General features: G+C 39.6%; 1 protein-coding gene across 2 annotated transcripts in view; it reads left to right on the forward strand.

The window, feature by feature from the left end:
- The first annotated feature begins 7,034 nt into the window (after positions 1–7,034).
- The window catches only part of ALG8 (ALG8 alpha-1,3-glucosyltransferase), a 29,289-nt gene continuing 14,404 nt past the window's right edge, over positions 7,035–21,919 (forward strand). The window contains exons 1-5 of one of the 2 annotated variants that reach the window (XM_045483863.1): positions 7,035–7,196; positions 10,890–10,968; positions 15,821–16,014; positions 18,959–19,068; positions 20,783–20,850. In XM_045483863.1, the coding sequence (XP_045339819.1) occupies positions 7,102–7,196; positions 10,890–10,968; positions 15,821–16,014; positions 18,959–19,068; positions 20,783–20,850 (546 nt within the window). In that variant the 5' untranslated portion in view covers positions 7,035–7,101. The remainder of the gene's footprint in view (positions 7,197–10,889; positions 10,969–15,820; positions 16,015–18,958; positions 19,069–20,782; positions 20,851–21,919) is intronic. The other variant, XM_045483865.1, reaches the window with a different exon arrangement.

The raw sequence follows: 21,919 nt of genomic DNA on the forward strand, positions 1-21,919 counted from the left end.
TTTTGCACAGAGCTAGAACAATCATAAAATTTGTATGGAACCACAAAAGACCTGAAGTAGCCAAACCAATCTCAAGAAAGAAAAACAAAACTGGAGGAATCACAATTACAGATTTCAAGTTATATTACAAAGCAGGAGTAATTAAAATAGTATGGAACTGGCATAAAAATAGACACATAGATCAATAGAATAGGAAACCCAGAAATAACCCCATAATTATATGGTCAATTAATCTTCAACAAAGGAGGAATGAATATACAATGGCAAAAAGAGTCTCTTCAACAAAAGGTGCTGGGAAAACTGGGCAGCCACAAGCAAACAAAGGAAAATGGATCACTTTCTTCATCATACACAAACATAAACTCAAAATGGATTAAAGACCTAATGTGAGACCATAAAATCTGAAACTATAAAAAACCTTCAAGAGAGCATAGGCAGCAATCTCTCTAACATCAGCTATCACAGCATTTTTCTAGATGTGTCTCCTGAGGCAAGGGAAATAAAAGCAAAACTAAACTATTGACTACATCAAGATAAAAAGCTTCTGCAGAATAAAGGAATCAACAAAACTAAAAGGCAACCTAAAGAATGGGAGAAGATATTTTCAAACAACATATCCAATAAAGGGTTAGTATCCAAGATATATAAAGAACTGATACAACTCGGGGCGCCTGGGTGGCTCAGTCGGTTAAGCGTCTGACTTCAGCTCAGGTCACGATCTCGTGGTCCGTGAGTTTGAGCCCCGCGTCGGGCTCTGGGCTGATGGCTCAGAGCCTGGAGCCTGCTTCCAATTCTGTGTCTCCCTCTCTCTCTGCCCCTCCCCTGTTCATGCTCTGTCTCTCTCTGTCTCAAAAATAAATAAACGTGGGGCGCCTGGGTGGCGCAGTCGGTTAAGCGTCCGACTTCAGCCAGGTCACGATCTCGCGGTCCGTGAGTTCGAGCCCCGCGTCGGGCTCTGGGCTGATGGCTCAGAGCCTGGAGCCTGTTTCCGATTCTGTGTCTCCCTCTCTCTCTGACCCTCCCCCGTTCATGCTCTATCTCTCTCTGTCCCAAAAATAAATAAAAAAAACGTTGAAAAAAAAAATTAAAAAAATAAATAAATAAATAAATAAATAAACGTTAAAAAATTTTTTTTAAATAAAAAAAAGAACTGATACAACTCAATACCCAAAAAACAAATAACCCAATTTAAAAAATGAACAATAGACATGAAAAGACATTTCTCCAAAGAAGACATCCAGATGGCCAGCAGACACATGAAGAGATGCTCAATACCACTCATCATCAGAGAAATGCAAATCAAAATTACAATGAGATATCACTTCTTCACACCTGTCAGAATGGCTAAAATCAACAGTCCAATAAACAATAAGTGTTGACCAGGATGTGGAGCAAAAGGAACCCTCATGCACTGTTGGTGGGATGTAAACTAGTGCACCTACTATGGAAAACAGTATGGAGGTTCCTCAAAAAGTTAAAAATAGAACTATCCTACAATCTAGCAATCACACTACCAGTATTTACCCAAAAAAATACAAAAACACTAATTCAAAGGGATACATGCACCCCTATGTTTATTGCAGCATTATGTACAATAGCCAAACTATGCAAGCAGCCCAAGTGTCCATTGATAGATAAATAGATAGAGAAGATGTGGTATATATAAAATGGAATGTTATTCAGCCATAAAAAATAATGAAATTTTGCCATTTGCAACAACATGGCTAGAGCTAGGGAATATAATTCTGAGCAAAATAAATTAGAGAAAAACAAATACCATATGCTCTCACTCATATGTAGAATTTAAGAAACAAACGAGCAGGGGCGCCTTGGTGGCTCAGTCAGTTAAGCAATAGACTTCGGCTCAGGTCATGATCTCATGGTTCGTGGGTTCAAGCCCCACATTGGTCTCTCTCTGCTGTCAATGCAGAGCCTGCTTCAGATCCCCTGTGTCCCTCTTTATGCCCCTCCTCTCCCCTGCTCACTGGCTCTCTCTTTCTCTCGAAAGAAAGAAAGAAAGAAAGAAAGAAAGAAAGAAAGAAAGAAAGAAAGAAAGAGAAACAAATGAGCAAAGGGATAAAGAGAGAGAGAAACCAAGAAACAGACACTTAAACTCTTAACTATAGAGAACAAACTTATGGTTACCAGGCGGAGATGGGTTTGGGGGTGGGGAATAAAGAGTACACTTACCAGCAGGCCTGGATGGCTCCATTGGTTGGGTGTCCCACTCTTGATTCAGCTAAGGTCATGATCCCAGGGCCATGAGATCGAGTCCTGCGTTGGGCTCCGCACTGAGCATGGAACATTTTTAAGATTCTCTATCTCCCTCTGCCCCTCTCCCCCGCTTGTATGCTCTCTCTTTCTAAAATAAAAAAAACTGAAAAGAACATTAAAAAAAAAAAAGAGTACACTTATCATGATGAAAATAAATAAAATATTTTTAAAAATAATAAAATAAAAATAAGTCTCTAGGCATTCAGAATCCACAGAGCTGCTATACAGTTTGTGGGATAATCAAAAATCTGAGCATCCTCTGAGAGAGAAGCTTGTTACAGTGGTCGGGAGAATTTTCAGACACCAGCAATGCACCCAGAACTGAGAGCAGAATGAATTAACTCTTCAGAAAGGAGAGGCCAGATCATGTGGTTTATCAAAACCTTCTTCACCAAGTTGTGTATTGTTCTACCTGCTCAGGTTTTCAAGCTGGAAGACGCTTAGAAACAGAGATTGGCCCTTTTCAGCAATTTCTCTCTAAGTCCCAGATCTATTCATTCTGGGTGGTGCACCATAGAAAAAGGAAGGACTCAGGGGTAGGAGAGACTGAAGCTAGAATCCTGTCTCAGATATTCACACCATTCAACAAATAAATACTAAGTCCATAGATTGTGCCAGCTGCTGCTGCTACTATGGTGAGTAAAAACAGACAAGCTCCTTGCCCCTATGGAGTGAATTCCTAGTAGGAGAATTTTTTTTAATTTAATTTTTTAATTTACATCCAAATTATTTAGTATATAATGCAACAATGATTTCAGGAGTAGATTCCTTAGTGCCCCTTACCCATTTAGCCCTTCCCCCCTCCCACAACCCCTCCAGCAACCCTGTTTGTTCTCCATATTTATGAGTCTCTTCTATTTTGTCCCCCTCCCTGTTTTTATATTTTTGTTTTCCTTCCCTTATGTTCATCTGTTTTGTCTCTTAAAGTCCTCATAAAGTCATATGATTTTTGTCTTTCTCTGACTGACTAATTTCACTGAGCATAATACCCTCCAGTTCCATCCACGTAGTTGCAAATGGCAAGATTTCATTCTTTTTGATTGCCAAGTAATACTCCATTGTGTGTGTGTGTGTGTATGTATGTATGTGTGTGTGTGTGTGTGTGTGTGTGTGTGTGTGTATATATATATATATATATATATATATATATATATATATATATACCACATCTTCTTCTTTATCCATTCATCCATTGATGGACATGGACATTTGGGCTCTTTCCAGACTTAGGCTATTGTTGATAGTGCTGCTATAAACATGGGGGTGCATGTGCCCCTTTGAAACAGCATACCTGTATCCCTTGGATAAATGCCTAGTAGTGCAATTGCTGGGTGGTAGGTTAGTTCTATTTTTAGTTTTTTGAGGAACCTCCATACTGTTTTCCAGAGTGGCTGCACCAGTTTGCATTCCCACTAGTAGGAGAATTAAGTAATCATGCAAATAAATGCAATTGCACTGGACAGGCCAGGGAAGGACAAGGCCAGGGAAGACTTCCCAGGGGGAAGTGGTGCTTGATCTGAGAGCTAATGAATTGATACTTAAGTAGCCTAAAAGGATGTTAAAAATGATAGAGCAGGCCCAAAATGGAGTCACTTATGTGAAGCCCCACACTGCAAAACCAGGACTTATTAGTGTCAGCTCTCCCACAAATAGAATCGGAAACTAGTAAATCAGGAATTGCCTAATCAGCACTAGTTAGGTAATCTGCCTGCTAGACCCCTGCTATCCCCTAAAGGAAAGTAACCTAGCAATAGCCAACCTACTTTTTTGCCTAGTACAACCTCTTGTTCCTGCATCTGCCTCTGAAAGTCTTTCATTTTGTACAGCTCTTCAGGGCTCTTCTCAATCTTCTAGAGTGGATGCTGCTTGATTCATGAATCACTGTATAAGATCTTGAAAGTTTACAGAGTTGAGGGGCACCTGGGTGGCTCAGTTAAGCATTCAACTTCAGCTCAGGTCATGATCTCATAGTTCTCAGGTTCAAGCCCCACATTGGGCTCTGTGCTGTCAGTGTGGCGCCTACTTCAGATCCTCTGTCTCCCTCTCTCTCTGCCCCTCCCCTGCTCGCGCTCTCTCTCTCTCTCTCTCTCTCTCTCTCTCACACACACACACACACACACACACACACTCTCTCTCTCTCTCTCTCTCTCTGTCTCCAAAATAAATAAACACTAAAAAAAATAAAATTTACTGAGTTGAATTTTGTGGGTTTTTTTTAAGTTTTTTAAAGTTTATTTTTGAGAGAGAGAGAGACAGAGTGTGAGCAGGGGAGGGACAGAGAGAGAGAAAGACAGAGTCCGAAGCAGGCTCCAGGCTCTGAGCTGTCAGCACAGCACAGAGCCTGATGCGGGGCTCGAACTCACAACCGCAAGATCATGACCTGAGTTGAAGTCGGTTGCTTAACTGACTGAATCACCCAGGCACCCCGAATTTTGTTTTGTAATAGGGAGAAGGAAGAATATTTCAGATGAAGGAAGAGAATGCATAAAGGCACGATGACAGGAGAGAACGTGCATGTGCCAGAGCCTGAGAGCAGACCAGTGAGGTAGAGTGAAGAAGGTTTCAGAGGAGGGGATACATGTGAGAGATATGAAGCTCAAAAGACAGGAGTCGGCAATAGCAGTTAGGAATACTTTCGTGGAATGAACAGACAACCTGACCAACAGTGGCTTGAACACGAGTGCTCACATGTATGTGAACGTATGTTCACATGTATGTGTGTGCACGTTTCCTCAGATAAGAAGTTTCCTGAGACAAAAAAAAGATAGTAAGAATTCCAGAAGTAAGGGGGATTTGAATAGGAGTTCAGTGATGCCAGGGCCAACATGAAGCTCTTTTTCCTCACAGCTGAATCCAGCTCCATGCTTCATGATCAAATCCAAGGCAGGAAGAATTGGAAAAGGGGGCAAAATTCAAGACAACAGTCTCTTTTATCAGGAAAGGAAAACCTTTCTCAAACCACCCTCCTCCCCCAGCAGACCTAACTGTGTAATCAGGCCACTTTTAGCTTCGAGGGAAGCTGGAAGTTCAACTTTTTGGCTTTTCTATCCTCTTTAGAAAAAAATGGAAAAGGTAGAAGAGGATTGGGAATGCATGTTGAGTTAGTCAATTCACAGTGAGTTTGCAAGTACAGGGTGGGGGACTGAACAACTGGATGGTTGATATCATTCTGATTAGATAATATTGCAACATAGTGAGTTCAGTTTTGGAAATATTGAGCTTGAAGGTATATGGTAAACTGAATCCCTGGCACCTGTGAATATTACTGCCTATGACAAAAGGGACTCTGCAGAAATGATTAAATTCAATTTTGAGAAAGGGAGATTATTTTGTATTATCCAGGTGGGCCCTAGATGTAATCACATGTGTCCTCACAAGAAGGAAGCACAGGGAGATTTGAGCCCAGAAAAACACTAGATGTGACAATAGAAGGAAGAGGTTACAGATGTGAGGAAGGGGCCACGGAATTCAGGCAACTTCAAAAACTAAAAGAAAATAGATTCTCCCCTCAGAGTCTCCAGAAGGAACCAATGACACCTTAACTTTAGCCTGTCGAGATTGATTTTAGACTTCTGACCTCGAGAACGGTAAGAGAATAAATTTGCGCTGTTTTAAGCTAATGCTTTAAGTTTGTGGTAAGTTGTTACAGCAAGAATAGGAAACTAATGCAAGTTGCCTTTAAAACATCTAAGAGAGGTCAGTTAGGCAGTTGGATATAAGGGTCTGGAGGTGAAAGAAGAGGGCTAGGCATGAGGTCTACATTTGAGTGTCATATTCAGGTGTGTAGCATTTGAAGATGTAGAAGGGCATAAGCTCCTATGAGGAGAGTGACACTGTCACCTACATGCTGTGCATGTTTCAGCAAGATACTTAACTTCTCTGAAACCATTATTTATTGAGACTTTATTCTGTCCTGGCACCATACAGAGCTATTTACGTGCACTCATTCAATACTCTCAGCCATTTTACGAGCTAGACACCATTTTTATCTATTTACAGAACAGGAAACTGAGGTTTAGAGAGATTAGTCATGTGTCCAAGATCAGACAGTACATGATGTAGTGAGACTAACTCCATTCCTCATGCCTTGGCCCTTATAGCCCATGCACCAGCAGCACTGGCACGATCTAGGAGTCTGTTAGTCCTACTGAATCAGAATCTGAATCTTCACAAGATCCCCAAGTTATTTATACTTTGTGTGACAAGCACTAGACTCTAGCCTGCGTCCAGAATGGGTTCCACTCTGGCAGGTGCCGCACCAAGAACCTAACTCCGAGTTCTAGAAGCACAGACGTTTTACACCTCTGCATCTTTGCTCACACCATTCTCTACCTGGAGCTGACACTTCTGTTCAGGTGCCTGCATTAGGCACCTCCAGGATTCTCAGGTGCTTTCGACTACAGCAACTCTCGGGTTACAATGCTGTCTCCTCCACTACGTCTCCGGTGCAAGATACAGTCCTCTCTCGCCTAGGTGCCCCAACGCCGGGTTTTGCCAGGCAAAATGCAGGAAACGCCAGAGCAGACACCCAGCAACTATTTAAAGATAAGTATGAAGCAGCTAACGAAACTTAACTTGTCGCCAACTTAACTTGCTGCCGTAAGAAATCCGCGCAGACACTGTCACGCCCTGCCGAGCCCTGGAGTGAGACGGGGCGGTGAAAGGACAGTTAGCGGGAGGTTTAAATGACACAGCACTAGAGTCCCACGGCCGGACTGGCTGAGCGCATGCGCGCAGCGGCCTAGGCACCGCCTCAGACGGCCTTTCCCGCATGCGCGGGAGCCCGGATGTGGATCCAGTTGGTTGAAAGCGCCGGGCGCTGCAGTAATGGCCGCTCTCGGAATTGCGATGGGTGGTGGCAATTGGTTTTCGGCTTTGGCGCTCGGGGTGACTCTCCTCAAATGCCTTCTCATCCCCACATAGTAAGGGACCCGCACCACGGTTGGTCAAAGCGGGAGAGAGAAGCGAGGATGCCCGTGGGTGGGAGGAGGAGAGGGAACTTGAACGCTCATGTAGGCTCCGCTATGCTTTTGCTAAGCTTCCCGCTCCGCCGATTGATTGTTACTTGACCTGAGAACTAGATCATAGCCCTGGATGGCTGGGTTCAGGCTTGGCGCTGACTGACTTAAATGTTTTTAAGCCTTGGGTCTTCATCCTTAATATGCAGATTAAGAACACTCACCTCCACCATTCGTTCGGCTATATTTAACAGTTGTCTGCTGGGCTAGGCACTAGAGATCCAGTGGTGAGAAAGACATTTCCGATTCTTGCCCTCAATAGATTAGTGGGGGCAGACAAAAACGAATGTTTCAGATTGTGATAGGATGTATAAAAGAAATTGACTACAGGTCAAGGCTTTACCCCTCTTTTAGGAGGTGATGTTTGAGTTAAAATTTGAAGGATGAAAGAGAATAAGCCATGTAAAAATCAGTTCAAGCATAGGAGAGAATGAGTGTAAATGCCCTGTGGTAGGAAAAAAAACCTCAAGAGCATTCTGGGAACAGAAAGTGACCCTTGTTGCTAAAGAGCATGATGGGAGGAGGAGAATGGCACAGGATGAGGTGGACAGTGGCCAGATCACACAGGATTAGATTGCTATTTGAAAAATAGAGGGGCAAGGCTGAAAGCATGGAAACCAGTTAGGAAGTATCCACCAAGTAATATGTATACTGTGGGTACTCAATATTAGCTTCCACCATCTGTTCATCCTTCCTAACTCTTATCCCATCATTTATCCTTTCATTCCTTTTCTCCCTTCCTTCCAGGTCTCCCCACCCCTTCCCAGTTTAGGTTTTGGTTTACTGATATCATTTGGTTCAAGTTCTTGGTGATATCCTGCTGGGTATGGATGAACTGTATGGATAGAGTGTGCATTTATACTGATGTGTCTATGTAACTATATAAGTAATGAAATGTGTGTAGGTTTAGCAAAATGACTTACAGGGACTTAGAAAAAGGAGTTGGTCAGTTGAACTTTCTGTGCAACTGAAAATAAATAAGAAACATATCTCCATTTTAAAAGCAAATTGGAAAAAAAATCTTTCTAAAATGAAGAAATTCCTTTCAAATCGGAGTGAAAGGGAATTCTTTTTTTTTTTTTTTTAACTGTAGATCTGTGTATATAAAGTAATGTTTCTTGCTTTAGTTACTTCAGGGTTGTTACTTTCAATACTGCTCTTAGTCCAGGATTAAGAGCATATATAGTTGTAGTTAATGTTCTGCTTCTCAACTGCAAAACCCTGGGATGTGAGAGGGAAGGACTACAGCATTACGGTATTACAGGATAAATGTAAATATAGTGAACAAACTGTTAACTGCTTTTTGTATACCATGTACTGGGCTAGGTACTACAGGGGAGGACAAAATGGATATGATCACTAATCCTATAAAGGGTATAGTTTAGTAGGATAACAGTTCCAGCAACAAATCAAAGTAAATATGTAATTACACAACTACATTTGTGTTCAGTGTTATGAAGAAAATTAGCCAGTAATCCTGTAGGAAAGTACTGTATGATCAAATGTTTAATCATATAAATAGAATGTATTGTGTTCAAGTGTATCAAAATTCTTTTATTTCGTCATTCACTTCACTGTGCTCTTGTTATGATGTGCTGAACAGGGAACATGGTTAGTGAAAGGAAGATAAACCTGGCTGTTACTACAAAACTTAGTTTAACAGTGTTTAAAGAACACAACTTTTTTATCTGTCTCATAATTTGGACCTCTTGTGTACATACTGCTAATAACATGAAGACCTTTCTCTGCACTATATGCAAATGGTAACTAACCAAAGCCACTTTGAATCCTTAAAGGTTCTTTCCAGGTTTATGACAGTAATTGTGTTTACATTTTATGGTGCCTAGTATTGACACAGTGTTATATCTCTATATTAAACAGATGAATCCATTAAAAAAAAAGTGTTATAAGGGAAAAGAATGGGATTCTATAAGGGGACTAACTAGGGAGACTTACTTAGATTGGGTGTCAAGGAAAGTCTCAGGAATGGACATGTAATTGGAGGCCTGAAGACCACGCCCAGTACATGTCTTTTGATAAACATATGTAAATGTATTTCTGTTGACTACTGAATATACTTAGAAATTAAAATGCTAGATCAATTTTGAATTGTGATTTTGAGGAATCCATAGGAAATTAAGGGGACATTGTCAGCAGGAATTTGGAGATACCTATCTCTAGAACTCAGGAAAGAGATCAAACTTGTACTGTGGTTTGGAAGTCATCATTATACCGTTAATAATGGAAGCAATAAGAATGAATAAGATTGTCCAGAGTAGAATAAGTTGCATAAAAAGAGGACCAAGAACTGAACATAGGGGATCATCAGCGTTTACCTGATGAATATTGGAATGGAAAGCCATGAAAGTTGGCTAGGAAACTCAGGAGATAGCTGACACTGGAAAGGTTGTATAAAACATTGGAAAGTGTTAATCAGGTTTTGCTGTGGAACTCGTTGACTTTGATGATGAGTGGTCAACTCCACAGGAATGTGTTGAGCCCGTCTGTATATCAGGTGCTGTTCAAGACATGGAAGGGAAATACTGCAGTAGACAAATGGGAAAAGAAAATTATTCTAAAGAGGGGAGAAAGGCACAGAATATGCAACCCCAAAATATGTCTCTTTGCCATAAGGATTATTTGGGGCTGATTATTTGGAGAAACTGCAGATACAGGAGAAGCTCTGAAAACAGTAGAAGTTACCCTTTTAATAAGATTTGTAAGTTTTTCCTTTTTATAAGGAAAATTTATGTGAGAAAGGGGGCCTGTACCAGAAAGAGAGCTGTTACCAGAGATCACTTTTCCACCTGAGAGACTTATCTGCTGGCAGGGTGACCTTTGTGCACCAAACATCTTCTCACTTGAATTCCTTCTCCCCATTTGAAGCCCCAGGCTCCTATCCCTGTCCTTAGTTCAGGGTGGTATATAAGCCTTAATCATTTGGCCACCGTTTAAGCCTCATGACTTTCTCATCTCTTTTCGGGCTCCCATATATACATATATTATTAAAATTGGCTTTTTTTTTTCTCCTGTTAAATTTGTCTTATGTCAGTTTAATTCTTAGACCAGCTACAGAACTTAGAAGGGTAGAAGATAAAATGTTTCTTTCCCTGCAGGAGAGATTCTTGACTATATTTACACATAGTGAGGAATTAGGAGACATGGGAAAGGCAGGGCAGGGGCCTTTTCTCACCTTCTCCATCTGGTGAACTCCTACTCATCCTTGAAGTTCTAACTGGTGTGTGAAGCATTTTCCAGATAATGAATATTGTTAGAATTCTTTGTGAACAAGAGTAAGTGTCCTCTGAGCAATAGCCAGAGGACCTCCCTTAAGAAAGAGTATGGGATTTTGCCCAGCCCTTTAGATAACTCCAAGAACCTTTTCACTTACTTGTAGATCCCCAACTTTTCCAGAAGGAGGTCTGGCCTTCAGATAAGTGAGGTGTCTCAGGATTATGTAATGCCTGTTTGTGTTTTTAGAGGATCATGAACTGTGGCTGTATAGGAGTGTTAGTCCATTTAAAAGCATAATTTTAGAAATGTGAAATTGATAAACGTAACAAAATCTCATTTTACTCATCTGATTACTTTGAATAGCCATTCCACAGATTTTGAAGTACACCGAAACTGGCTTGCTATCACTCACAGTTTGCCAGTATCACAGTGGTATTATGAGGTAAGTTTAAATTTTCACTTTTTTGGTGGATTGTCTTTTACAGTGATGTGTGAAATCATATAAGCCTTACTGATATCAGAAGTTTTCCATGTGATTATAGCTCTAATTAATCTTTATAAAAATTGTACTTTTTCCTCATTTCTGTCCTCTGACACTATTAGGGAATCCCTGTACTTCAAAATGAGTTTCCCAAACAATAAATTAGAAATTATAATATTTGCCACACCCCTTTTGAAAGAATTTGGGACTGGGAAAGAGGAATAATTAGATTCCAGGCCTGGCTCTGTCACAACATGGAAAATATATTTCATTTCTCTGAGCCTTAGTTTCTCATCTGGCACATAAAGATTAGGAATGGATTATTTCTAAGATCCTGCCCATCCCCACTATTTATGAAAAAAGAAATAATCAAATGTGATATATAGGTTTCTGATAATATACAAACCATTCTCTTCTATTTTTATTTCTGGTATGAATTACTAAGTTGCATATGACATTTCAGAAGTGTCTTGATCAAAAATAGCACTCTGCTGCAGGGAGGTTTTTTTAAGACAATCTGCAAAGTTTTCTCTTAATTCATTGTTGCTTTTTGGGTTTGTTTGTTTGTTTGTTTGTTTGTTGTCAGATCAGAATAGTCCTTTGTACCAAAAAAGCTTAAGAACAATTGACCTAAGGGACCGAGTTCTTCTCACATAATAACATTATAAGTATTTGATAGGAATGCTAAGGATCTTTAAGTAATTGCTTTAGTATAAGATAGTTCAGTTTGCACATATACATATCCATTAGAAGACATTTTGTGTGGCCTAGCGGTCAAGAGTTTGCGGCTGTGATTCCAGACCACTTCTCTGTGACTTTCAGTTCTGCTAGCTAACACCCATGCTGAGTGACTGGGCAAACTGCTTGACCTCTCAAAGCCTCATCATCCCTAACTATTAAATGATAATAAGTATTAGAGTGAAATGAATATGATGCTTATAATACTTAGCACAGTGCTTGGAACAGAAGTGCTCAGTAAACATTAAGAGTTATTAAGAATTAGCATTATTCATATTGACCCTTAAATAAGAAGGCAGCCCCCTGTCTTCCTTTTCTCTCTGACCATCCCTTCTTTGTCTCCTTTGTTAACTTTTCCTCATCTGTACATCCTTTAAACAGCTGGTACTCTCTAGGGTTCTCTTTGTGGTACAGAATTTCAATTCTGTAACTCTTTCTGGATGTTCTCTCATTTGTTCCTATAACCTTCACCACTGTCTGTAAGCTTAGGATTCCTAGAACACTATTTAGGCCAAAGCTGTCTTCTTTATCAATTTATTTTAGATAAAAGAGTCTTATATAAAAGATACTCTTGTGGTACCTGGCTGGCTCAGTCAGTAGAGCATGCAGCTCTTGATTTCAGGGTTGTGAGTTCAAGCCCCACATTGGACATAGAGCTTACTAAAGGGAAAAAAAAGTATTCTTGTAATGGTATACGTCTTTGTTCCTCCTGCTCTGCTCAAAAATAACCACAAGAGCCAATAAGGAGCAAAACTCAGTTGTGGGCAAGGCTTGACTATATGAGACAAGAACCTCACAGTAGGGGATAAGGCTGGAGAGGCACATGAGGTCAGGTCTGGAAGGGTCTCTCTGACATGGTAAGGAGAGTGAACATGTGAGCAGTGGACTACCTAACTGTGACTTCAAACCTACCTTTCTGCTCTGGCTTCAGCTTAAATTGATTGGTCGACTGGTTGGGAAAGACACCAAAGAGACCCACAGTAAATACTTGTGGAATGAACACAGTTGTTTTGAATCTTCATATGAAGAAGTTGGATATTTCTTTTTTTTTCTTTAAAGTTTATTGGTTTATTTTGAGAGATAGAGAGCATGCGCATGCACACACGTGAGTGGGAGAGGGGCAGAGAGAAGGAAAAAGAATCCCAAGCAGGCTCCAGTGCCATCAGTGAAGAGCCCAACATGGGTCTCAAACTCTCAAACCCTAAGATCATGACCTGAGTTGAAATCAAGAGTCAGATGATTAACCAACTGAGCCACCCAGGCGCCATGAAGTTAGATGTTTCTATATCTGAAGAAATAGCTCTTCTTGAGAGCAAGATAGAGTTGCTCATATTAAGCAGTGTGGTAAGCAGCCAAGGGCGTTGCACCTAAGACCAGATATCATGAAACCAGCACAGGCTGACAACTCCTAGAACTGATAACCAGCAGAACCAGAAGAAGCCTGCAAAGACCCAAGACTGATTAAGCTCCTTTAAAAAGGGAGGACTTTTGCAGCAAACTGTCAGACTCTCCAGACGTTGAATACAGTGAAAGGGTCAGTGGGTCTTTGCAGGCTTCTTCTGGTTCTGCTGGTTATCAGTTCTGGGAGTTGTCAGCATGTTCTGGTTTCATGATATATGGTCTTAGTTGCAACGCCCTTGGCTGCTTACCACACTACTTGACATGAGTCACTGCTTGACATGAGTGACTCCATCTTGCTCTCTACAGCTCTGTTGTACTAGCTTACTGAGCTAATGGATTTGGAGTCAGAAGCCCCAGATTTTAGTTCCACTTCTGCCAAATATTAGTTAAGTGATGGAACTGTTTACTTGGGAGGAAATGATAGCTAATAGCCTAACTGGCTTCCCAAAAACTGTTGAGGTAAGAAAATGGCCCAGATGGAAATCCTTGAGGTCCAGAGAACCTTCTGAGCTAGATTTGGAAAGTCTTTGTGTGGGGAATAGGAGCAGCATGTAGAGAGCCTCTGAGTGGTATGGAATTGGGAATAGCAAAGAAACGACAGGGACATTTTATTTTGGAAAAATGGCCATCTCCCAGGCAGCACCTGTCCCTCCCAGTTTTTTTCAATGCTTTTCCTAGTTCCCATTTTATTTAAAGTAATGTTCCAAATAAGGTAAAGTAGGACAAAACCTTTTACACTTCTGTAGAGTAAATGGCTCTTTCAGGGTAGAGTGAACTCTGACATAGAAACTGTAGCTGGGAACTGCAGATGTTAAAGTTGATGTTGACTTTCCTGGAATTAAATGGAGGAGTAATTTCTAAATTTGTTTCTTAAATATCTATACCCTAGCAAGAAAACATTAAAATAAAAAAAAATTTTTAAGTTTATTTATTTTGAGAGACCAAGCACATACAGGGAGGGGCAGAGGGAGAGGGAGAGAGAGAGAATCCCAAGTAGCTTCTGCACTATGCAGAGCCCGATGCAGGTCTCCAACTCACAAACCGTGAGATCATGACCTGAGCTGAAATCAAGAGCTGGACGCTTAACCTACTGAGTCACCCAGATACCCCGCAAGAAAACATTTTGATCATTTACTACTCCATGTGAGTTTATTTATAAATTATAAAAGTACTGCCTTATTAATATACTATTAAAAGTAGACATTAAACAAGATGAAATTAAAAAATAGAATTTCTAACTTTTCTTTCTCCAATTTAATAGCTCATTTGTTTACACTCCCCATTGGAAACTTGGAATTAGGGAAGGAACTTTTCATAGAGAATTTAATGGGTGGGTTCATAGCCTGAGTGCTTAAGACATACAGCCTCTGGGTTTGCCTCAGATCTGAGGCTTTCTACATGCTGGTACCTGCAGGGGGAGGAAACAAGCTACTTCTTATCTGGACCCAAAGTTGTCATTTAGCCTTACCATGAACAAAGAGCTAACAAGTAGTTTATCAGAGTCTCTCTCACCTCATTTTATACCACAGAGCGACCCTAAATAGTAGTCCCTATGAGCACCCAGTTAGTACCCAGTGAACCTTCAGTGCAATTCCAGAAGGAGAGGAATTTCCCATTGAAAAGAGCAACAAATACAGAGTAGGGAGATTATTATTACCATCTGAGCTCTTAGAGGTGCAAGGTCTGAGTTTAGTTTTAGGGACATCCTATGGTGATAGCAATAATTTTTTAAATGATAAATAATATTTACGGACACTTTGTTTCTGGTTCAATACTATGTAAATAGTATTTGAAATGCGTATGTAAAATTTAATGCAGTAATGAGGTAGGTACATCCCTGTTGTTTGGGTGAGGAAATGGAGACTTAGAGTAATCTAACAAAACATAATATCCTGAAGTTATATATTTCATATACTATTTCATATGATCTGTATTTTCATTTACTCATTAGTGATTGCTTATTTATTTAACTAATGATTTTTTCATACTTAATATATCAGGCACTTACTAAAGGTTCAGAATACAGAAATGTCAAGGAGTGACTTTTGCTCTCTTAATCTCAGTATCTGATAACCTATAAGAACAAAAGATAAATAGCATTTGTGTTATCTTTTGTCATTCATAACTGTGTTTCATATGTAGTATATCAATTAACCCTCACAATAACTCATTTTACGAATAGAGAAGTTGAGTCTCTGAGACAGAACTTGAACCCAAGCTAGTGAATCATTTGTTATACCATAGCTCCCTTTTTATATTTAGATGAGTAGCACCATGTCAGAACCAAGGTTATTATTGCAAGTTTCATTAATTTTCTTTGAAATATAGTTAATTCTATTTAAGGAAAATTGAAGACCATTATTAAATAACTTAGGAACCAGGTTTTGGTGGTCTGCTCAGTCTTACATAGAAATTACTCTATAATTTAATCATTTATTTAAAGTTTTTTTTTTTTTTTTAATCTCTGTACTCATTGTGGGACTTGAACTCACAATCCCAAAATCAAGAGTCGCATGCTCTTCCAACTGAGCCAGCCAGGCACCCCAGGTCATATTTTGAATGCAATTTTATTTCATGTGCTTTTTTAAAGACTGGAGAGTGAGGATTTTCAGTCTTTACACCCACTTTGTTTATTCAGTTATTTAGGATATGTTCTATTTTTTGATTTTTACAGGCAACTTCAGAATGGACCTTGGATTATCCGCCTTTTTTTGCGTGGTTTGAGTATGCCCTGTCACATGTTGCCAAATATTTTGATCAAGAGATGCTGAATGTCCGTAATCTGAACTATTCCAGCTCGAGAACCTTACTTTTCCAGAGATTTTCTGTCATCTTTACAGATGCACTCTTTGTGTATGCTGTCCACGAGTAAGTCTGAGAATGTCATTTTGTGTGGAAGGTGTTGAGGACATAATACAATATTAAGTAGTATTAACTGGTTCTTCATTTGAGAGAAACAAAGCTCACATGATAGCAAATTCTAGAATAGTTCTGAACTCTGTTACTGTGTTTTAAACTGTACAGTGAGTAATTACAGTAGGTAGTCTAGCTATATCTTGTGGAAGACAATGGGGAATGAGGTGGGATTACAAGGCAGAGGCAGAACGAGAGATTGTGAGTGTTCTGAGGAGTAGTCTCACGTAGAGTTCCATGACCATTTCTCCTGCTCAGAATGGCTCCATATGCTTTTCTTTCCTTTCTTGTAACCGGCCCCCAGAGGTTTCTGTGACCTACCCTATTCTTTAGGATACACACACATACATACAGCACACACACTCATGTACACATATTCATTGTGCTGACCACCAATGGAGTGTCCATTCTAGTAAACTCAGGAAACCTTACTGAGTGCTTTTAGTTGTTGTTTCTGGACTCTTTCCTTCATGAAGACTCTTCACTAACTTAAAAAAAAATTTTTTTAACGTTTATTCATTTTAGAGAAACAGAGCACAGGCAGGGGGGAGGGGCAGAGAGAGAGGGAGACAGAATCTGAAGCAGACTCCAGGCTCTGAACTCTCAGTACATGAGCTATGAGATCATGACTGGAGCCGAAGTCTGACACTTAACCAACTGAGCCACCCAGGCACCTTAGACTCTTCACTAATTTTAAGTTATGTTTATATTTTATATTTTTATTCTTTGCATCTTTTACTTATAAATTAATTTTAGTTAAATAGACATATATGCAATGTCTTGCACAGTGACTTATAAGTAGTAAGTTCTCGGTTAATGTTGGTTCCTATTCTGTCCCAATACTTTATTAAGCCTGCTGGTATGATGTGACAGACCACCAACTGTGTCCCTTCGTGACCCTGTCACAAATGGATCATTTCTATTTGTGAGGCCCTCTACACTGAACCCCTGCCCCATCTAGGCAAGAGTCCCTTGGCAATGTTTTAACCCCTGCTCATTCTCAAGGAGTAGTTCCCACTTGACACCTTAACATTCAATCTGTTTATGACCTAGCAAGAGTTGGAAGGGAAGGTGATTTGTGATGTACTCCTTTAAACTCAAAATGGTTGAATTGAAGTTCCTAGAAAAGGCATATAAGCAGAAGGAAGAGGGAATAGAATTCATTTCTACCTACAGTGTAGAAGGAGCAGTTAAATAAGATATAAATTGTTGAGATCTATGTCCCAGTTCCCAGAACCAGGCACAAAGTATAGACAGTAACTTACTTAATTTTCTCAATTACCCTGTAAGGTTACTGTCTCTGTTGAGGAAATGGGCTTCATGGAGGAAAAGCAGAACACCTTTTGCTAACCCCTCTTTAATTGCATCTTTATTGTCTGTTTCTTTTTTTGGGCTTAGATTTCTGTTTTTGCGATTTGCCGATACTCAGACGTATTTTTTAAAATCCTTTTTCTGGAATTATACATTGTTGTCAAAATTTTGGAAAACAGAAAACCACACATGTACACAAAGTAGAAGTGACCCATACTCCTCCACTTACAGCTATCACCATCACCATTTTGCTATATATTATTTCACTCTCTCTTCTATGTCTGAATATAATTTTTATAAAATAAAAATAGGATCATAATTTTTTTCATTTGCTATTGTCATTTAATAATAGATCTTGACCTTTAAATGATACACATTTTTAATAAATGTTCTTAAAATTATTTGGACAATCAGGAGCTATGAGTTCGTGGCTCTATTTTTCTTTTTTAAGGGGATGTTAGATCTGATAGGATTTATTTATTTATTTTTAATGTTCACTTTTGAGAGAGAGAAACAGAGCATGAGCGGGGGAGGGTCAGAGAGATAGGGAGACATAGAATCTGAAGCAGTCTCCAGGCTCTGAGCTGTCAGCACAGAGCCCAACATGGGGCTCAAACTCACGAACCGTGAGATCATGACCTGAGCCAAAGTTGGAGCTTAATCAACTGAGCCACTGAGGCACCCCATTCTATTTTTTTTCAAATGTTTGTTTATTTTTGAGAGAGAGAGAGTAAGTAGGGGAGCAGTAGAGAGAGAGGGAGGGATTAAATCCCAAGCAGGCTCTGTGCTGTCAGGGCATAGCCCAATGCAGGGCTCGATCCCACAAACCATGACTTGAGCCAAAATCAAGAGTCGGACGCTTAACCAACTGAGCCATCCAGGTGCTCCTCGTGGCTCTATTTTTAATTTGGCTGCTATGATATATAATTTAGAGTACCATATTATTCTGGTCTGCATTTTTTTATTATAGTTGATATACAATGTTGCACTGTTATATTAGTTTCAGGTATGGTCTGCATTTTTTACACTTCAGGACTAAATAGTGTGTGCCCTCTCAACTTTCAAAATCCTTCCCTTTTTTTTTTTTTAATTTTTTTTTTTCAACATTTATTTATTTTTGGGACAGAGAGAGACAGAGCATGAACGGGGGAGGGGCAGAGAGAGAGGGAGACACAGAATCGGAAACAGGCTCCAGGCTCTGAGCCATCAGCCCAGAGCCCAACGCGGGGCTCGAACTCACGGACCGCGAGATAGTGACCTGGCTGAAGTCGGACGCTTAACCGACTGTGCCACCCAGGCGCCCCTCAAAATCCTTCCCTTTGAGTTTATGGTGGCTGTTTGTTTATTTTTCATTTTACTAAATGAAGACTGTTTCAAATCAGCAGAGCTGAAAAAGAGACACGGAACTGACCCTGAGGTCTTTGTTTCTGCTGTCACCTTTTTAAGCAGTCAAGAACAGCATGGACAGTTTATCAGGAATAGCTAATAAAATATGTCTGAGTGTATCAGAGTGTACTCTGTAGTGGTATGGTGATGTTCTAATGAAGATAAAAGCTCTTTCTGCTTCCTTCCTGGTGTTCCACTGTAGGTGCTGTAAATGCATTGATGGGAAAAAAGTAGGTAAAGAACTTACAGAGAAGCCAAAGTTTATTCTATCAGTGTTACTGCTGTGGAACTTCGGGCTGTTAATCGTGGACCGTATCCTTGACATTTTCTGCACTATTCCCTTACTTACTCTGATATATACTAAGTATGAGATTAATTATTTCTTCAGTGGTAATTCTGAAATGTGAGCTGCTTTTGAGAATGGGTGTGGGGTGGGTCCGTGGGTTCCTAAAACTATGGTTTCTATGGGTTCTCCCAACTGTACCAGACACTGATTTTTAGAGCACTTTGTTTCTGAAAAGCTAGTGGTGATATTCAAGAACCAGTTAAACCATCAGTAAAGCAATATACTGGGATTTGTTAACTGCCTTTAGATTCATCAGATACATATATCTTACATAGTTTTAGAACACATTATTCTAAATACCTTTTCTAGGAAAGGGCCTGTCTCAGTGTTACATATGGGACCAGACAGACCTTCATGCTCTTCTACCACCTTAGATTACCACATATTAACAGGCAAAGTTCTTAAATCCAGAAGATACGAATGAAACTAAAATCTTAACGACAGGAGCCTAATATTTTGCAGTTTTCATAAAGGTAGCCATGTGTGAGGAAAACACCTACACTTTGGTTCAAGTCTGACCTGGACTCAGCTCTTAGCTATGGCATTGCAGTAGCTTTAGGCCGTGTGTAGATTAATGGCTCTGAGCTCTGATGTCCTCACAGGTTCGCCGTGAGGCTTACTAAGATTGTGTATATATATAATATAAACGAGGGGGTGCTGCATGCCAGTGGCCTTCAGTAGCTGTTAGGTCCCTTCCTTTCTCATCCCTAATTTAAAAAACAAAACCAGAAAACTCCCTGTCCTGTAGCTGCTGGGTCTTTAAGATAGAAAAAACATGGGAAAGTTTCCTGGTTTTCTTCTTAAACATAATTTTTTTTATCCCCTATATAATCCTTGGCACTATATACATTTATTTTATTTTATTTTTTATTTTTTAAAATTTACATCCAAATTAGTTAGCATATAGTGCAACAATGATTTCAGGAGTAGATTCCTTAGTGCCCCTTACCCATTTAGCCCATCCCCCCTCCCACAACCCCTCCCGTAACCCTCAGTTTGTTCTCCATATTTATGAGTCTCTTCTGTTTTGTCCCCCTCCCTGTTTTTATATTATTTTGCTTCCCTTTCCTTATGTTTATCTGCTTTGTCTCTTAAAGTCCTCATATGAGTGAATTCATACAATTTTTGTCTTTCTCTAATTTCACTTAACATAATACCCTCCAGTTCCATCCACGTAGTTGCAAATAGCAAGATTTCATTCTTTTTGAAAAGAGTAACACTCCATTGTATATATATACCACATCTTCTTTATCCATTTACCCATTGATGGACATTTGGGCTCTTTCCATACTTTGGCTATTGTTGATAGTGCTGCTCTAAACATGGGGGTGCATGTGTCCCTTCGAGACAGCACACCTGTATCCCTTGGACAAATGCCTACTAGTGCAATTGCTGGGTCGTAGGGTAATTCTATTTTTAGTTTTTTGAGGAACCTCCATACTGTTTTCCAGAGTGGCTGCACCAGCTTGCATTCCCAGGCACTAAATACATTTTAATTAGAGTTTGTCTAAGGTTTGACTCTGTTTATAGAAAACACATTTATGAGAAGTTCAAACTGGAGGAATATTTTTGTCTTTAGTTTACCTATTAGGAAAGCATTTGCATTTTTATATTCAATCTGCTGGCACAATTCAACTTAAATTTGGTATCCTCTGTTGTCTTTCCTTAATCTAAGTCCAGATATTCATTTCCAGTACAATGGTTTTTTATTTGGATTAATGCTACTCTCCATTGCACGATTATTTCAGGTAAATACAAAATAGGCTGATTAGATTTTTGCCCTTAAGTCTGACTTTGAGCTTTGAAAGGCAACAATAAGTTGGTGATGGGTGGACTTATTTGATGAACTGTTTTGAATTGTCAAGCACTATAGATAATTTTATTGCATATTTCTCATAAATCCCATCTTCTCTTTTGACAATAATTTTCTTCCTTTTACGCATAGACTCTGGAAACTTGTTAGAGGGTGGCAGGCCTGAAATAAACTTGTGTTGCTGTATTTGGCTGGAATCATTTACCTAGGAATGAAGTCTCCAGTTTTTACAATATAATAACTGATGGTGGGGTTTCGTCGTCAGAAGTATATAGCATAGTGTAATGGAAAGTATGGGATTTGGAATCAGAAGATTTGAGTTGAAATCCTGACTGACCCTAATGAACTGTATGACTCAGACAGGGCTCACACAAATGCATTGGCTACTTTGGGTTAGGTACATTATATATAATATCTTATTGAGTAAACCTCACAACTATTCTATGAAATTATTGTCATTATTTTCCTCCTCTTTATAGAGGAAGAAATCAGAAGTTCATATTTTGGGGTCACCTGTCTGTATGCTGGATAAGAATCCTTAGCACTGGCGTTTAGGAATTTATAGGGAATTTTGATTCACAGTCAGGTTTGGGAACCATTACCCGAAAGTAAGTCATTTAACCCCCTCAGCCACAGTTTTTGCATCCATAAAATGAAATGTACCTCTTATTACATTCTTATTTGTAAAATGGGGGCCCCCTACCTCACAGGGACTTTGGAAAGATCAAATTTGATAATCTGCTTTAAAATGCTTTGTCAACTATAAATGTCTGGATAAGTTTTTGTCTTTTAACCATAAAAAGCCGTGTAGCACTTAGAGCATAATTGGCATTCAGTGAATGATTGTTAAATAAAGTTTAGCTAGACCTTCTCTGAATCTTAAGTTGAAAAAGCGGTGATCAGAGATCTGGAAACAACCCATTATTTTTCCTTATCATTCCTCACTCATCTATTCTAGAGCACACCCTGATGAGACAGTGAGAGAAGGAACCTGGCCTTTCATG

This window comes from Leopardus geoffroyi, chromosome D1, assembly GCF_018350155.1.
Source record: "Leopardus geoffroyi isolate Oge1 chromosome D1, O.geoffroyi_Oge1_pat1.0, whole genome shotgun sequence".
Taxonomy (NCBI): Eukaryota; Metazoa; Chordata; class Mammalia; order Carnivora; family Felidae; genus Leopardus; species Leopardus geoffroyi.